The sequence below is a fragment of the Nuphar pumila genome, chromosome 3, assembly GCF_984573655.1.
Source record: "Nuphar pumila chromosome 3, dmNupPumi1.hap1.1, whole genome shotgun sequence".
Lineage (NCBI taxonomy): Eukaryota > Viridiplantae > Streptophyta > Magnoliopsida > Nymphaeales > Nymphaeaceae > Nuphar > Nuphar pumila.
The window spans coordinates 10,670,854-10,689,951 of NC_143251.1; the positions used below are offsets into that span (position 1 = coordinate 10,670,854).

A 19,098-nucleotide genomic window follows, 5' to 3' on the forward strand; every position below is an offset into this window, starting at 1 on the left:
ACTGACATCCCTACTGGTAAACCAATCAAGCAAATTGTGGCTCAGCTAGTACCAAACTAGTTCGTGTTCGGTTAGTTTAGATGGTGAGTCAAACACATTATAAGTGTTTTTTTTTAAGGCAAGCTGGAGTTAGACTGACTCCTATCAGATATCTCTTAAGCCCCATGTGATAGAGGGATTCAAACCTAGCCCATAGGCGGAGCTAGGGGGGGGTCCCAGCCCAGTTAAAAAAAAATAATAATTTAAAAGCCAAGTCCTAGCCCAGCCCTGATTCCATATGAAATAGATTTTTAGCCATTTTTTAGCCCAGCCCAGCCCAGCCCTGGCTGCAGCAAATAGTTTGATTTGTCCATATGAAATAGATTTTTATTAATAATTGTAGCCATATTTTTTATTTTTTTTTGCTACACCCCTGTTTGCACCCCCCACTCCATGAATCCTAGCTACGCCCCCTGCCTATGCCTTCAGCTTGGCACGGGACCCCACTTACCACATGGGCTACCACCTTGGTGGTATGCGTTAAAACAGGCATGTTAGCTCAACTAGGTGGTTGGGCATACTTGTATAGGTTTGCTCGGGCCTATACTAGCTGAACTCAGCTAGGCTAGAATGATCCATATGAGCTGAGTCCGAACACTATATCATTGTAAATGAGCCTAGCCCGAACAGCTCCTGTTTGGTTTGTTCAAATCATTTACCAGCCCTTGCAAGAGCTAACTGCATTACAATTTGGTAAAGCCCCCTCCCCCGACCGATTCTGGATCCATTTTCAGATCCAATAACGTCATGTAGAAACCAAATATCACATGAATCGAATCCAAGCAATAAATAAATTCAATTTGGATCTGGACCGTAACATTTTTTTGGATCTGAATCCATAAATCATTGAATCTCAGATTGATGTAAGCCGGACCACCATTATATCGGATCCCATCATTTCATTGAATAACCGACCCGTTTTAAGTCGGATCCGATTTCTCTTGGACCCGAATTTAGTCCGGGTCCGACCCGCTATGCCCAGGTTGGAAAACTCAACCAAAACTGAAAAAGAGGCAGGCAAGACATGCCAAGTGGCCCGAGTCGGATAATGGTTCACGCGCAAAGTTCATCGAAATTGTTGGGCAAAATGGTACTTTTATCCTCAAGCGTTGCCTATAAATAAGAGCTCGCCTATTTGCTTCTTCTCGTCTCCGTCCAAACTCGCCCGCACAGAGAGAGTGAAGAAGAAGCGAAGTTCGCGTTTGGGTTCGGTTGCGGGATCGGGTTCCGGGAGGGTTGCACTCCCCCTCGCACTCCGCCTTCTTCCCTCTTGGATCCCTCCCTGCGTCTGAGACGATGAGGCGCTCTTCCACCAGAAAGACAGGCACGCCGACGCCCGCTTCGTCGCTGAATTCTGCTGCCGATCTTTTTCGCTCTGGTTTGCCCTTGTTTCATCCGATCCCGTTAGGCTAGATTGCTTCTTATCTTTTCTTTTCCCTCTGTTTTTCTGTTTTCAATTGCAAACACCCTGTTTTGGGTTTTGTTTTCTCCCCTTTTGGTGCTTGTTTTCTCAATTTGATGTCTCTCGCTTCTGAATTGTAATCTGCGAGGAAACCGTCGTCGTTCTTGAAGGTTTGGGTGGATATAGCTTGGAATTTTGTGGTGAATTGCTTCAGGGTAGATAATATTAAGTTCTTTTATTCTTTTTCCTTTTTTGTAGTTTTTTTCTTTATCATTGATCATGCCGGTAAATGCATGGATTCTGTTGCTTTGAAAGTGTGAAGGATGCTGCTTACGTGATAATTTTGTGAAATTTATTGGTGGTAGAAAGAACCGCATTGAGCAATGGTGAAAAATGCAGGAAGATCGAGTTGCTATTGATGGTTATTGGACAATCTTTACGAATCAAAAATTTCCTTTTCACTTTCTAAACAACGCACAGATAAAAGTTCATTTATGAACCTGCCGAATAGGGATGCTACTGCTTTTGGAGGAATCCTCTGGTATAGTGAAACAAGACAAATTGATGATCATGATGAATCTATTCCTTGTTTAGTGCAATAACATGTGTTAGCACGTAACATACTGTGTCCTGCTATAAATATATTCAAGTTTTGTCCCGAGAAACCCTAAAACATAGGGCTATTTATGTTTCTTGTAGGCTGAGAAACCCCTAAATGTATGTACACTTATGTGTATGTAGATATTGTAAATGTTTTACAATGTCTAAGCCAATTGAAGGGTGCAGCTAAGGTCTAGGATTGCATTGGTCTATGCAAACCCAGACTGGATCTGGGGCATCCCAACTCGTCAATATTCATCACATAGTTCAGTAAATTGCTTATCTAGGATGGAAATGTTAGTAAGACCATCAAGAGGTCACTTTCATGCACGGTTATGGTGGGTTGGTTTGCCCTTTCCATGATGTGTTGTTCAATTTGATATTTTTGTCAAGATACAAGCAGCATTGTGGTAAGGGAAGTGCATGTGAAAACAAGGTTAGTTTGATGTGTATGAAGTTCTCATTGTCTATTAGTTTATTAATTATCATTTGATATAATATATATATGTGTGTGTGTGTGTGTGTGTGTGTGTGTGTGTGTGACAAACGACATATGAGAAAGGTAAATCCAAAAATAGGAAATGATAAGGATAAGATGGCCAATGACATCATCATCCAGGGTAACGAGCATAGCGGTAACTCTTTATTATCTATGGCTAGAGGTTAGGATTCCATTTGCTTTTTATGTCACCATATTATTGTGTTTACCAATAGGAATGAGGTTGTACTCAATTTTGATGTCCTTACTAAAATTGTAAATACTGGATTTAGTGAGTTATGTGGCCTCGATGTTGTCACACCAAAGGATAGGAGAATGAGGTTGAGGAATTCCAGGTAAGGATTCCATTTGCTTTGTATTCTAGTAAGAGCTCGGTACTTAGCATTTGTATTGGAGCAGGCAATAGATTAACAATAACATTTAAAAAGATCCAGGTGGAGAAGGATAGCCCCAGTTGATTTTCAATCATCTGAACAAATAGTCCAATTCGTGTTGGGATGAACCATAAGTTGAGTGGATTGAGAGCATTGAATGAAAAGGCAGTAGGTGATGGTTTGTTTTAAACAGTGAATGACATGTTTAACAAGGCTCAGTTGGCTGGTCTATGCATAAATTGACGCAACCTGTTGATGGCAAATACAAGATTTGGTTATGTCATGGTAACATACTAAAGATTGACAATGATAATCAATGTTGGGTAGCGTCGACTAAAGCATCACCGATGTAGGCCAACAATTTGGTGTTAACAGCCAAGGGAGATGGGTTTGACACCCAACATGGGTGCTTGATTCAATGTCTATAATGTTGCGTTGGGACAAAACCAGTCCAGATTGGGTGGTGACAACTTTGATGTCTAAAAAATAATTACAGGTCTCAAGTTCTTGAAAGCGAACTCACTACCCAAATAATGCACATGATCCTAAAGATGTTGGGGTGAATCTCTTGTGATCAATGTAGAAGGGTGGTATCATATGAGAGGTTTGAAAGCCTAAGGGGGAGTTATGTGTTGAGGCAATGATACTAGGCTCACGGTGCTTGAGATGTAGAGAGAATTGTGGAGCTTGCAAACATAATGTCTAGGTCTTGTGCCATGAAAGCCTCGTCTTCGAAATGTCCATGTAGAAATGCATTATTAACGTCAAGTTGGTGTGAAGGCCAACCATGACTAATAGCAATAAAAAGAACAATGTGGATAGTTGTGAGCTTGATCTTGGGGCTAAATCTATCGAAGTAATCATTAACTTTTTCTTTGTGATAGCCTTTGGCAATGAAGCTGACTTTGAAATGTAAAAGGCTTTTTTATTAATTTTAAAGACTGAACCAATTTGTGGCATGGATATGGAGGAACCAATTTCCAAAGTGGCATTTTTAAGGATGGTGTTGAATTCATCATGCATAGCAGATCAACGTGGGTTGTGGTTAGCTATGGTAAATGTGGTTGGCTTAGGTATGGCATAGGGCTTAGTGAGTAAGTCTAGATCAGTTTTATTCTTTGAGTGTCATCCTATGACCTCATATCAATAGGATGAAAAGAAGGTGGACTAAGAGGTCTGGATCTAGGTTGAAGGTCTAAAGATCCTAAGTCATGCGGGGAAGAGGTGATGGTAGTGGTAGTCATGGTATTTAAAGCCAAAGAGGATGGGTTAGAGGGGCTGATGGATGATATAGAAGCCAAAGAGGATGGTGGTGGGTGTGACAGCCATAAAAGGTATCCTAAACAAAAAAGGGGGCAAGATGCAATACAAAATGATGAGTAAATGTGGATGGCAGTGTAAAATATGGAGAGGTAAGAACCAAGCATGTATCTGCAAGAGGGAAGAGAAATTTATCAAATTCTATGAGATGCTAAATAAGAACTTTGTTTGTGAGAGGATCCATACAATATTAGCCCTTTGTTGATGGGTTGTAGCACGGGAAACACACTTGGTGGCATGGCATTCCAGCTTGTGATGATTACGTGATTGAGAATGTGGTTAGCATGCACATTCGAGGACCTTTAAGAATCTGTAATATGGTTTCACCCTATGTCACATGGGTGCGGGTGCGGGTGCGGGTGCGGGTGCGGGTGCGACACGGGTGCGGCGCAATTCCAAAAAATTTGGACACGGGAACTCGGCTATATATATATATATATATATATATATATATATATATATATATATATATATATATATATATATATATATATATATATATATATATATATATATATTAAAAAATATATATTATAAATATATATATTTTAAATATTATAATTATATATATAACAATAAATTAACACATAAAGATTGTAAATTTTAAAGCAAAAAAAAAACAATTCTTAACAACACAAAAAAAAGCAATTCTTCTGCGTGTAAAGGGTGCAGGGAGGGGGACCGAGCCCCTCCTCTGCGAGCAGAGGGTGCAGGGAGGGGGGCCGAGCCCCTCCTCTGCGAGCAGAGGGTGCAGGGAGGGGCCGAGCCCCTCCCCTGCGAGCAGAGGGTGCAGGGAGGGGGGGCGAGCCCCTCCTCTGCGAGCAAAGGGTGCAGGGAGGGGGGTCAAGCCCCTCCTCTGCGAGCAGAGGGTGCAGGGAGGGGGGCCGAGCCCCTCCTCTGCGAGCAGAGGGTGCAGGGAGGGGCCGAGCCCCTCCCCTGCGAGCAGAGGGTGCAGGGAGGGGCCGAGCCCCTCCCCTGCGAGCAGAGGGTGCAGGGAGGGGGGTCGAGCCCCTCCTCTGCGAGCAGAGGGTGCAGGGAGGGAGGCTACGAGCAGGGTCGACATACCTGACGGAGGGGGAGACGGTGGCTGCCTGTCGCCGGAGTTTGGATCGCCGGCGTGGTTGCAGGAGAAAGCTGCAGGGGCTGAGGGGGAGAGGCAAAATCGAGAGGGTAAGCCCCTCTCCCTGTCGATAAACCCCTTTTAGGGTTCGGCTGCCAAAACAAATTTGGATCTGGGTCGGGTTTAGACCCGACCCGGATCCAAAACAAAATTTAAAACTCGAACTGGACAATTTTGGACTCGGTCAAAGTTGACCGAGTCCAAAATGTGGTCGGACTCGGCCCGGACTCGTTGACCGAGTCTGACTCAGAGTTGACCGAGTCCGGGCCGAGTCCAAAGCCGCACCCGAGTCCGTGCGTGTCGACGCGGGTGCGGCAACCCTTTAGCCGAGTCCGTGTGACATAGGTTTCACCTAAATAATTTTTCCATTGGAAACTTAGAGCCAGTAACTGTAAGAAAGTATGCGGAAAGGAATAACAAAAATGCTTAATGCATTCACACGGTCCAATGAATGGACAAGCACAAACCCACGAAGGAGAATATAGAAATAGTCCACTAAAGGACAACACAAGAAGCCTTCAAAGAGGCAACACATAAAAAATATATGAAATTTATTAAATAAGGGCTTGAAAAGCCATATGTTACAAGAGGGAGAGCCCTCTATTTATAAGCAAAGGAGAGAGTGAGAAAAGAGTGAGAGAGAGAGAGGGCATTGGGAGGCCCAACAAGGACTCGTTGGGCCCCCAACGGTCACATTTGTGACCGTTGGGGGTCCAACGACTCTTAGTTGGGACCCCCAATGCAATGCATTTAATGCAATTACAATCAAGAAAAAAGAAAAGAAGAAAGAAAAAGGAAAATAAAAGAAAAGTAAAAAGACTAAAATGCCCCTATTAGGCAAAATTATAGAAATACCCTTTATTGATGTGATATATATATACATATATTTTAACACCCCCCTCAAACTTTACGTGGGGATAACGAAAAGTTTGAAGTTACAAAAGGAGGATTCCAAGTCTTCAAAAGTCTTCAATGGAAGCCATCATATTTATAGCACATGAAAAAACTTTGCAAATGTCAGCCTTTAACTGTCTTTAATGATCATCCCCAAGCTCATTCAATGATGTATCATAGGTACTTCTTTCATCTCATCTTGAAGATCCTATGAAACAAGCCAAAAAACTCCAAGTAAAAAGTATCTTTGTATCTCAATTAATATATCAAATAAAATGAATCAAGAGACCATAACATTGATCAAGAAGAACAACGATTCAAAAATATTTCACGTATTTCAATGAATTAAACTTAAATACAATATTGATAAAACTCACTATGTTCTTGAAGAAAAATATGTGCACAAAGGCCCAATAAATACTCACAAAAGAATTTATCAATATTTGGAAGTAAGAAGTGTGTGCACAAAAGAACACAGAGAACACTCACAAGTGCACAAAGACACAAAATATGAGATTTGTATTAAAATCATGACTCTTTTTAGAAAAGTTTCATGTATTAGAAGTATCTTTTAAGAAGACAGTGTTTACACACGAACTAATTGCTCCCAAGGGAATGTGTATAAGAGCACACAAAAGAACGCATGTTTAACACACACAAATCAATAATAGGGAGACATTTTATCAACAAAAGATGAGTTAATGATTTCTCACACATCTTAGCTATGTCACATTGGTGCGGGTGCGGGGATTTGGCACTTCCAAAAAACCCGAATGTGCGGGGGTGCGGTAGGGGCAAAAATGTAAAATATATATATATATATTTATATATATATATAAGGGGGGTCCGAGGGTTCCCCCCGGCGCGGGTCCCGCTGCGCAGTCAGCGGGCGGGGGTCCAAGGGGGGCAGCCCCCCCCCCCCCCCCCCCCAAGAATTTTTTTTAAAATTCCGCAACCCATTTCATAGGGCAAATTTAAAAAAAAAAATCCAAAAAAATGGATCGAAATGATCCTGGGTGCGGTCAACGCACCCAAGGTCGGGTTGACCGCACACGCGTCGACGCGGGCGTGACACCCTGCTAGCCGAATCCCTGTTACATAGCATCTTAGAGAGAAGAAAGTCTATGCCAACAAATGTCATGTGTGAACTAGCAAGAACATGATTTTATTAAGTATAATAAAGACATCCACCCAAGAGTCAAGAATGAAGAGAACCTTACACATTGAGAAATTTCTCACTCAAATATTTGCAAATACAAAAGCTCACTAGGTGGCTGAAAACCATAAATACTTAATATGCAAAGTACTTGAATTCCTTGTAGGGTAAATGCCAAAATGTAAAATTGATTTTCAAATATGCATATCAATGATATGATCTTTTTATCGATAAATATTTTTCTTTGCAAGTAGTAAGGATTAAGGAAAACTCATTTAGAGGAAAATCCCATATGATATATCCAGATCAAAAACAAATTAAGAATGAAATTTGCCAAATTTCAACAATAGTTCATCCGCTACAAGCAACCACCTCATTAGTCCTCCAAAACCCATAAATGAAGTGTATAAGCTACTAGAACAAGAACATAATGCCACTAAAGGTCAAAGACATACACAAAGGTGTGTATAAACACTTTTTGTCTACATATAATAATATTTGAAATGAGTGTATCAGCAATTAGAACAAGAGTACAAAAGCCAACCATGGGCTAAAAACACACATAAAAATGTGAATAAACATCTCTTGTCTACATACAATGACACTCTAAATTAAGTACGTTCAGCTACTAGAATAAGAGTATAAAGCCAACTATGGGCTAAACCACACACGAAGGTATGACAACACATCTCTTGTCTACATAAAATGACTTTTGAAATGAGTGTATCAGCGACTAGAACAAGGACACAAAAGTCAACCATGAGCTAACATCACACGCAATGGTGTGAAACAACAAGCCTTGTCTACATATAATGACACTCAAAACAAGTGTGTTCAGCTATTAGATCAAGAGAGCAAAGCCAACAATGGGTTAATAACAAATACAAATGTGCGAACAATATTTCTTGTCTACATATGATGACACTTAGATAAGAGGCATAAGAGGAGAAAACACTTGAGGCAAGAAGGCTTGTAATGAAAAACATTTAACAGGAAGGATATCAAATTTTTAATAAACCTTGAAACAATATGGTTTCAAACCTTAGACACTCATCACAGGTATACATAATTAAGAGCATCCATAATAAAACCAATGGCCAAAACAAATGAGTGACACACTTATAATCAGAGATCACATAACATGTCATTTAGAGTCAAACTACAAGTTGACAATCTAAAAGACATAACACAAGGTGCACATAACTCACCATAACAAACATCTCTGAATCAATAATAACAAAGCCACGAAAATTGATGCATTATATAAAGTTTGTAATGGGCTATACAAATGCCTTAAGAAGGCAACAAATATTTATGGAAGTTATTTTTCAAGCAAAATACTGATTTGAAAAAACATGGTTTCAAATCAAATAATGGTAGATGGAAAAACTTGGACTTATATGCTCATGTAATTATAAGTATTGTTAATATAAGCAAGTTATAAACAACTAACTTGATCTAGTTTATAAAAGGAACCGATTAGAACATATAAAGTTCCAATAAATTTCCTATGATAATTTTGGCAATGTAAGAAGATAGAACTTACAAACAAAAAAGATTCTTCACAAATGATCTCTCACAAGAACCATATAGGTTCACACACAAAGCTTTCTCACACGAACCACTAGGGTTCACACATAAGAACAATAAAGCGAAAGCAAAATATAAAAGAGGAATGAGTTTCATTCAAGTGGGATAAAACTTCACAACTAATCAATTTTTAAGAACCCCAAATGGAACTTCAAAAAGAAGCTTACAAAAGATCTTTCTCAATGAACACAAAGATTCATTCAACACACTCACAAGAACCAAAACACTCAAAAGAGTGCACATACCAAGAGAGAAAAATATATCTCATTAAAGTGGGATGAACCCACACAAAAAAAGTAAGTTTTAATAAAAATCATGCTTATTATAAGCAATTCTTCAAAAAGAGTTCATGAGTACATCAATCAAGAGATAAATGCAATAAGGCATATCATATGCAAGGAATCCAATGATTCTAAAAATAATGTAAATGATATCGAAAAATACTATTTAGATATTGCTCATAACATGATTATGAGACAATTAATATCATTAAAGAGAGTCAAATAAAAGAAATATAGAAATAATTAAGGCCACATATCTTTTATGGATGTGTATATATTCTCATAGAGGAAAAAAAAACTCATGCAATAATTAAGGCCACATATCTTATACAAAAGACATGTTTACAACCAAATAAATGCAAGTGATAGGATTTATATAAATTTTTACATTTTAAGCATGTAATGAGTCAAAAAGTTTTAAACATGAACACTCATGTTTAAAACAAGAACACTTATTATAAGCAATTCTTCAAAAAGAGTTCATGAGTACATCAATCAAGAGATAAATGCAATAAGGCATATCATATGCAAGGAATCCAATGATTCTAAAAATAATGTAAATGATATCGAAAAATACTATTTAGATATTGCTCATAACATGATTATGAGACAATTAATATCATTAAAGAGAGTCAAATAAAAGAAATATAGAAATAATTAAGGCCACATATCTTTTATGGATGTGTATATATTCTCATAGAGGAAAAAAAACTCATGCAATAATTAAGGCCACATATCTTATACAAATGACATGTTTACAACCAAATAAATGCAAGTGATAGGATTTATATAAAATTTTACATTTTAGGCATGTAATGAGTCAAAAAGTTTTAAACATGAACACTCATGTCTATCAAGGATGAAATATAAATTGTATTTGATGATTATCACATATATATATATATGTGTGTGTGTGTGTGTGAAATACAAGTTTATGTTTTATAAAATAAGACATCATTATCAAATCATTAAGATAAGACAATGATTGACAAAACATCTAAAATTAATAATTTATGTGTGTGTGTGTGAAATACAAGTTTATATTTTATAAAATAAAACATCATTATCAAATCATTAAGATAAGACAATGATTGACAAAACATCTAAAATTAATAATTTATGATTATATATATACATACATATTTATATATATATATATACATATATATATATATATATATATATATTAGAGTTATTTTTCAAAAAAGGCTTCAAGATTCAAACATGATTACATATATCTAGTTTCCTTAAAACAAGTTCAATGATGGTTAAAATACTATTTTAGAATTTTCAAAAAGCATACATTTCGCTTTTATTTTAATCATGCAATATATATATATATATTATATATATATATATATATATATACATATATACAATGGTAAAGAAAAAGCAAGTGCTTTTCTCATGCGTAATGCATGGGCTAAATACTTGAAAAGTGTAAGAATACATGCCAAGTAATTCCAAGTAGAAGGAAGAGAGATAAGGGATAACAAACACTTCACCAAAACGTAGAGAAAGAAAAGAGGTAACAAATACTTCACTTTTTTGAATTTTTGAATATCACGCTTCCCGATGCACCGAAGGACTAGTTTGATTATAACCGAGTTGTGATACCATGTAAGAAAGTATGCGGAAAGGAATAACAAGAATGCTTAATGCATTCACACGGTCCAATGAATGGACAAACACAAACCCACGAAGGGGAATATAGAAATAGTTCACTAAGGGACAACACAAGAAGCCTTCAAAGAGGCAACACATAAAAAATATATGAAATTTATTAAATAAGGGCTTGAAAAGCCATATGTTACAAGAGTGAGAGCCCTCTATTTATAAGCAAAGGAGAGAGTGAGAAAAGAGTGAGGGAGAGAGAGGGCATTGGGAGGCCCAACAAGGACTCGTTGGGCCCCCAACGGTCACATTTGTGACCGTTGGGTGTCCAACGACTCTTAGTTGGGACCCCCAATGCAATGCATTTAATGCAATTACAATCAAGAAAAAAGAAAAAGAAAAATAAGAAAAGAAGAAAGAAAAAGAAAAGTAAAAAGACTAAAATGCCCCCTATTGGGCAGAATTACAGAAATACCCTTTATCGGGTATGATGTGATATATATATATATATATATATATATGTATATATATTAACAGTAACAAAGGAGGAAAGTGATTGATTGTCAATTGCAAAATTCCAGTATTTAAAGCTGCACAGTGCGCACACGGGTTTGAGCCATCAAGTTTAGGCCGGTTTTCACATTGGTATGCTTTCTCTTCTAGTGGAGTGATTCTGTTCATGCATATGCATATAAGAGCATGATAATTAATGCCAATTCTACATTTTACTACTAAAAACTATCTACACTCTTAATCCCAATTTGTGTGTAGAAACTTGGTTTTGTTTTCATCCCACAATATTCTCTACAAATGGTTTAAAACTTGTCATTTTAGGGCATGCAATATATAATTAATAATTAGATTAGAGTTGAATCTAGATATAGAGGAGGAATTGTGAGAAATGTTCAAGCTTATCCATTTTTAATTATAACTAAATCTTGGCAATGATATTCAAAGTGCAAAGATAAGTTATTCAGATCCAAGGTGATGTGTTGAGTTGCACTTGAACGTTTGAATACCAATTGTCAGCGGTGGAGGAATGCAGTGCAACAATATGGATGAGGGGCAACACGCTATGCTTGTGGCGTTGATTGTGGGATGAACTATAATGATATTATGGGATCAGGTGACTTATTTGGTGACATACCTGGCTCGTTACTTGATAAGGGGATGAAGTTGCAGGTACAATAGGTTGCTAGTTTGGATTTTCATGTGCAGAATGGTATCAATGTTGGCCTCAACCATGACCACGGTTTCATTTGTGGGTTGTTGCCTCGGAAACCTGGGCTACGATTTTCAAAACAGCCTTTTCGACGAGGGTTGGTCATGACTTGTGTTTCTTGATTGGGTAACAATTCATGCTACTCAGCCCACAAGGGCTTCTCTCATTTGGTAAGGTTGACTTGGGAATGTTACTGAGCTAAAGGGACATCACGAGTTTGAAACCCCTTGCCACGAGGCCAAAAGTGGGTGTACTTCCTAATTGGGGACCTAGGATTCTTAAACCAATGAGCTTGCAAGTGACAGCTGTTTTTCCTCAGTTATTCCAGAAAAAAATGCCATGCAGCTCATTTAAAGTGATTGGTTCTATATGAGTGAGCATTGATGTGTGAAAAGAGCCACATATGGGAAAGACCATTAAGAATGTGTAATACAAGGCCATCATTTGGCTTGACAATTGCAAAATGATGCTTGAGCATCTTGTTCTTTGAAAAGTTTTTGAGGTTTTGCTTTTGGAGCCACTGTATTATAGTATTTATCTTCAAGGTTTCTTTTCATTCTATACCCTGAGTTTGGAATGCAATAGGCTGAACCTACATATAGGTAGGGGCTAGCTTAGTCATGAGATCCAGAATCTATTTCTTGGTGGAGAGAGAGTGAATATTGAGGATCAATTTGAAGAATTATCATGGAAAAAATGTTAGTCACTTTCAGTGTGATTACTACAATTGTGAAATACTGGATTTGCAGTTAGGTATGCTGCCTGATGTTGTTACACCATAGGATAGTAGAACGAGGTTGAGGAATTCTACACTCCCAAAACAGAGATCCTGGTATTTAGCCTTCATACTGGAGCGGGGCAGCTGACTATTGTTTGTCTGAGGTCCAGGAGAAAAGGTTTGGACCCATGTAAATGGCTTAGCCCTAATTGATTTTGATCATATGGACAAAGGGCCCAATCTGCATCAAAATAAGCTATAAGTTGAGTGGAGTGAGAGTGGTGAATAAAAACTAAAAAGATAGTAGATGATAGTCTACTTTAAATAGCAAAGGATTCATTTAACAAGGCTCTAGTGATGGTTGGTCAATGCATAAACTAACAAACCTTGTTGACCACAAATGTGTGATCTGATCATGTCACAGTGAGATATTGACTCGTTGAGCCAAAATCTGTCCAGATTAGGAGGTAACATCTTTGATGCCCAAAAGATAAAGCAAAGGTTCTAGGTCCTTGAGGGAAAACTCACAACACAAATAGTGTGCAAGATCCTGAATATGTGAAGGTGAATTTCCTGTGATCAAGATTTTGTCCACATATATGAGAACATAATAGACCCAATCTTATAAGATAAATGGGGAGATATCTATGAGAGGTATAAAAGCCAAGGAGAGAAGGCTTCGATATGTGAGACATTTCTCTCTGAAACAATGAATATTTGTCCTCTTATATTTCTATAGGTATATATTGCTATAGGTCTAGTTTATATAATTAAAATCGCATAAGAATAACAGGCCCTTATGTCTGTTTGCCATATACGTATGACATAGCTTTTATCCATGACATAGCCTTTATCCATTGAATGCAATATGTAGACTGCCATACATAGTCCTTCATGTATTCACCGGTATGAAGTCTTTTCTTTGCTGTTGATAATGCAATATGTAGACTGCCATACATAGTCCTTCATGTATTCACCGGTATGAAGTCTTTTCTTTGCTGTTGATATTCTGTAGCTTACACGTGTTTTTTTAATAGATTTGTAGTTTTTAATTTTTAATTTTTTGTTAATTCTTATAAATATCTTATGGTTTTAACTTTTATGTAAAAGAGCAGCAATCCTTAATTTTTTAGAAGAATTTACTCTCTTTTTGTATCTTATATTATGACATGATGCAGTTTCAATAAGCATGTATCTTATACCCTCTCAGTGCATGTTATCATGTTTTTTTTGGGTCACAGCATTGATTTGCAGTTACCAAAAAATGCATTTGAACATTCTTGATCTTTAAAGTTGTGAAGACACCATATGTTTTCTGTGCATATTCTTTTACTGCATTTTCTTTAGCTGTATGTTTCATATCTAAAATTTACTAGGGCATGCTTTCCAGAGTAAGATGGGTGTTGTAGATATTTGTTTTTAGGAATGAATGGAGAAATTGGACTCATAGAGCAAACTGTGTCTAGGTAGTTGGCCTGATGATGCTGAGGCCATAAGGTTATGCACATTTTGAATCATTGATATTTAGTCACCGGCATTGCCATAATATAAAGTGCCTCTTGGTCTGAGTGTTGCATGGGATTGACATGTTATGAAATCTCATTCTTTCTTAATCTTTGCATTGGAGGCATTTTCTTCAGGCTCTCACTCTAGTTTACTGTCATCTGTTCTTTTTTTCTGCAGTATCTTGTTTTCTTTCATCTCTTTGTGGCTGTTTATTCATTTTTACAGTTCTACTAATTCATTGTCTCATATTTCTTCTTTCAGCATCCAATAAAGCCTCAGCAAAGGAGTTGGAAAGGATTGATCACTTATTCAACTCATATGTTGACAAGTCCTGTGGAATGATCGAGTATGTTTCATAGTCTGTCATATGTGATTCATCCTTTTCATCTATTCTGGTTTATTTGAAACTGTTTTCCTCTTTAATCTATTGCTGATTTTGAAGTACTGCAAAAAAAGGTGATTTTGCTTTCTGATTCACCTTTTTTATCAGCCGTGAAATGCAATTAAATATTGTTTAAGTCTTGATATCACCCACAAGAATTAAATTGCTGTAGCTCTTGTATTTGTCCTGTTCTCTTTTCCATTAGCTGTGGTCACCGGTTCTTATCCTCTGCTGTACGGAAAGAGTGTATTTACATCATTAAGAAAAAGTAACTTCAGGTTTTCTTCCTTTGTGTATTAAGAAAGAATATTTTTTCCTTTTTTTCTATTGATATATTGACAATGGAAAGCTGGCTTCTATTGTGACATAGTCCATCGTTCATTACTCTCTATCCACCAAATGTCATATGAGCTGTAGCATATCCTGTGTAGATCCTTTTTCTGAATATATTAATGGTATTCTCAGCTTTGAGTATGAAATCTTCCGTGGAAACTTAACTTTACTTTTCTTTCTTTTTGCAGCCCTGAAGGAATTGAGTGTCTTTGTTCAGATGTGGAAGTGGATCACACTGATGTGAGGATTCTTATGCTTGCCTGGTAATATGCACGGGTTTTATTCCTGAGCTCTTGTTACTTGTTTCATTCGTTCAACTTCTATAGATTGTTTGCCAGCCTGCTTTCTACAACTGATGAACTGATCATATCAGGAAGATGCAGGCTGCAAAACAAGGATATTTTACACTGGTGCGTAGCACTTGTTTACTCTAGGCTGTGTTTGGACAATGGTTTTGGGCATAATTGATTTCATTTTCTGTGTAAGTTGTGAATTATAATACCTGCCTTTTCCACCGAAACTGTGCTGATATGTCTTTAAATAACTTGAAATTCCAAGTTTGCATAGTCCCTTCATTGCAAAGAATGAATTACATGATATCCTAGTACTGCATGGGTTTTAGATTACTGCACTGCCTCCTTGTTGTTCCACCTTTTCTGTTGCATTTGTTGATTCTTTACAAGCTCTATGTGAAAAATCAGAGCAATTCATTATTCATGTGTAGTTTGACATGGTTTTTGAAATCTATCTACCGTGGACACAGGAAGAGTGGCGACAAGGTCTTAGAGCTTTAAAAGCTGATACTATTGGCAAATTGAAGAAGGCATTCCCAGATTTGGAGAAAGAAGTAACCTTAAATGCTTTTGGAACATGTACAGGTTCATGAGCTCTTCATACTTAAGTAGAAGGTGCTAATCTTGGTTTGTCTCTCTTTCTTGTATGTTGTTCAAGGTGTCAAAGGCTGAGAATTTCAAAGACTTTTATGCTTACGCATTTCGGTACTGCCTAACAGGTATGATAGTACATCTTCAGTCAATGACGTTTTTTCAAGATGTAGTTTCTGCATCCTAACGCTTTCACTTTTTAAGTTTGTTCACATTGTGTTTTGGTGGTGTCTTCCTGACAGAGGAAAGGCAGAAGCACATAGATATTGAGAGTATCTGTATACTCCTCGATCTTGTTCTAGGTTCACGATGCAGGCCCCAGGTTGATTCCATTATCGAATATTTAAGGGTATGTATTCTGAAAACTTTATGGCTCCACTTAGTTTCTGGTCTACTTGACCTTGGAGGACCTTGGTGAAGGCCTCTGTGCTTCAGTTTTTATTTCTCTTTTTCATGTTGTGCAGATATTCTCTTTCTAAGTCTGTGTTTGGAACTGAATCTGTTATAATTCTGCGTTTAGTACTGTTCTAGTTTCCATTTTTCACATATACTTTGTGATAAACGACTTAATCATGCGTCTGGGTGTCACAGTACCAAAAGGATTATAAGGTCATAGGCATGGATCAGTGGTGGTCCTTTCTTCGATTTTGTGATGAGGTAAATCTTTGATAACCAGTGACCTAGTATGCCAATTTTCATTTTCTTGAATTGTGATTCTTGGCCTTATTTGGGACTCTACGTGAATGTAGTATGTTAGTGGCTTCTGTCTTGGATAGGTTACCCTTGACTTGTAACACATCTCACTTGTGTCCTGCATTGTTCCTCCTGCGACAGATAAAATTTCCCACCATTGATAATTACAACCCAGATTTTGGATGGCCCCTGCTTCTGGACAACTATGTAGAGTGGATGAAAGCAAAGCCATGCTAGGGACCAACGGGGGCTCCGCTTGTCTGGTAGGAGCAGCTAGTGCTCGTTACCTTGTGTCAGGACGTTGCAGGTTCAAAATCCAATGGTATAGTTGTATAACTGGTAGGGGTCTGCCTAACCCCAGCTTGCCTTTCAAAAAAAATAGCAAGAATTCGTAGCTGTTGGGGATGCCAGGCTCCCATTTTTTATTGTTTCAAGTGTCTTGCAAAAGTGGATTTGTGATCATCTATTGGCGCAGTAACTGAGTAGCAGGAATTTACCGAGGCCGGTGGAGCTGCATCCAAGCCTTCTCTTTTTTTTCCCCTTTTCTTATGACATATTTGACAAAAGATGAGGCCCTTTATTTGATATTCCATTTACTTGGTCATGTATACATGTTTATTTTAGTATAGAAAAATAATAATAAAACTTAATAAATACTGTGGGAAATGCCTTACCACCAGAGGTTTTTATTGACAAACTTGTTATACACCCACAATCAAGTCACATTTCCCTCGATTTATATTACCATCGTAAGCAGGCTCTGTGGCTGAGCGGAGGACGCATCCCTTGTGGATATTTTTTTTTTTGACATCTGCATTAGAACCAAAGGTGGAATATGAAGGTAGCATTTTGCCCCTAAAGCAAGTGTATGCTCTTTTAAGTTCTTGACGGTCTAGCGAGGTCTCATAAACTCTGCACAGGAGTGGTTTCGAAGTCAGGTCTATACAGGCAGACAATCAAAACCAGTCACCGAGGGGGTCTCCGTGTGGAGCTGTCAGTGTATGCCAGTGTTGTGAGAGGCGTACGCCTCAGAGGCGAAGCACAAGCTTAAGGTACCGAGGCGCTTTAGTGAGGCGTTTGAGTCTTGAAGCGCACGCCTCGCGTTGAGGCGCGCTTGGCTTCAAAAAAAGCGTACCCATCATGTTGCTCTTCCATCTTCGATGCGCGGTGGTCGGAACCTCAGCTTTTGGCGGCTCGTTGGAGCCGATGGTGGTGCCAGCAGCTGCAGTGGATGAGAAGAAGCGGTCGGCCTCTAGGCTGTCAAGGAACGGCAATGTTAAAGACGAAATGTTGTCTTTCTCCTTTGCGATTGTCCTTCCATCCAGGGTGAAGTCGGGGAGAGACTCGGACCACTCTGACCTCGAGGCATTGGTGCGGGAGGCATAAAACTGTCGGGTGGATCTTGAGAAGCGACCGAGGAAGCGGGGTAGGAAGCCAGCCAACGGGCCAAACCTAATCGAAACGGTGAGGAGTTTACCTCTTAAGATGCCTTGACGAAAATCCAGAATATAGCAGGGATTACGATCAAAGATGGGACTCGGCTGGGTCTACAGGTGACAGCATCTCGTTGTAGGCCTCCGACGATTGGCGCTGAAGGAAGACAATGGCAGTCGGCCTCCGGTCGGCGCTCGAACAGGGGAAGGAAGAAGAAAGAAGTGAAGGGAGAGAAGAATGATAAGAGAGACTGTCGACGATGTGGCAGTGGCGTCGGAGGTCAAGGCTGGCTGGCCTCCGGTCGGCGCCCGAATGGGGAAAAGAAAAGGAGAAGGGAAAGGGAAGAAGGAGAAAAGGGGAGGAAGAAGGTGAGTTGCGAACAGTGAACAAAAAAAAGAAACGGGGGTTTAGGGTTTGTTTACCGTGTGAAGGTTCGGATCGGACCCGGTTTGATCTCAACCCAAAAGATCTAATATAAAGGGGGAGGAAGAAGGTTTGTTTATTGTGTGAAGGTTCAGATTGGACCCGGTTCGGATCCGGTTCTGTTTCAAATCGGCGAGGGCCGATTCGATCTAAATCGGCCAATTCAGACTGATTTTATTTGTTTCTATCGCCCAAAGATGATGTTTATGCTTACGTTTATCAATGGAGGTGTGCAGCTATTTGTTCATATAGAATTTTTATTTTGATCATGAAGCTTACGCTTCAACGTCTCAAGGCTTATGCCTCGTTTCGCCTCATCGCATTTAACAACCTTGGTGTACGCCCCCCTGTAGTGGGACGTGTGGGGTGTTGCTGGTTCAAACCCCCGGTGGTACGAATGAATAACGGGTGGGGGTCTGCCTAACCCCTCAGCTTGCCTTTAAAAAAAAAGGTCAAAACCCCTGAAAAAATCTTGGACGTTGGAACCATAGCATGAACAAATGAAACTGACTTTTTTCTTCTCTTTTCTGAATACTTTTTTTTTTTATAGATAAAGCTAGGGTTAGGCCGACCCCTATCAGTTATACAACCGTTGGGATTCGAACTTGCAATGT

General features: G+C 38.7%; 1 protein-coding gene and 1 long non-coding RNA gene across 2 annotated transcripts; both read left to right on the top strand.

Annotated features, from left to right (window-relative positions):
• The first annotated feature begins 1,186 nt into the window (after positions 1-1,186).
• On the top strand, positions 1,187-17,324 carry LOC149841934 (uncharacterized). Its single transcript, XM_089998789.1, has 9 exons — positions 1,187-1,417; positions 14,597-14,681; positions 15,239-15,313; positions 15,424-15,460; positions 15,814-15,897; positions 16,002-16,062; positions 16,177-16,283; positions 16,526-16,591; positions 16,769-17,324. The coding sequence occupies exons 1-9, from the start codon at positions 1,336-1,338 to the stop codon at positions 16,862-16,864; spliced, it is 693 nt and encodes a 230-aa protein (XP_089854915.1). The 5' UTR covers positions 1,187-1,335; the 3' UTR covers positions 16,865-17,324.
• LOC149841935 (uncharacterized) lies at positions 4,181-7,049 on the top strand. The gene is made up of 2 exons (XR_016430743.1): positions 4,181-4,554; positions 5,700-7,049. It is a non-coding gene; the product is annotated as an uncharacterized LOC149841935 (long non-coding RNA).
• Positions 17,325-19,098: the final 1,774 nt, after the last annotated feature.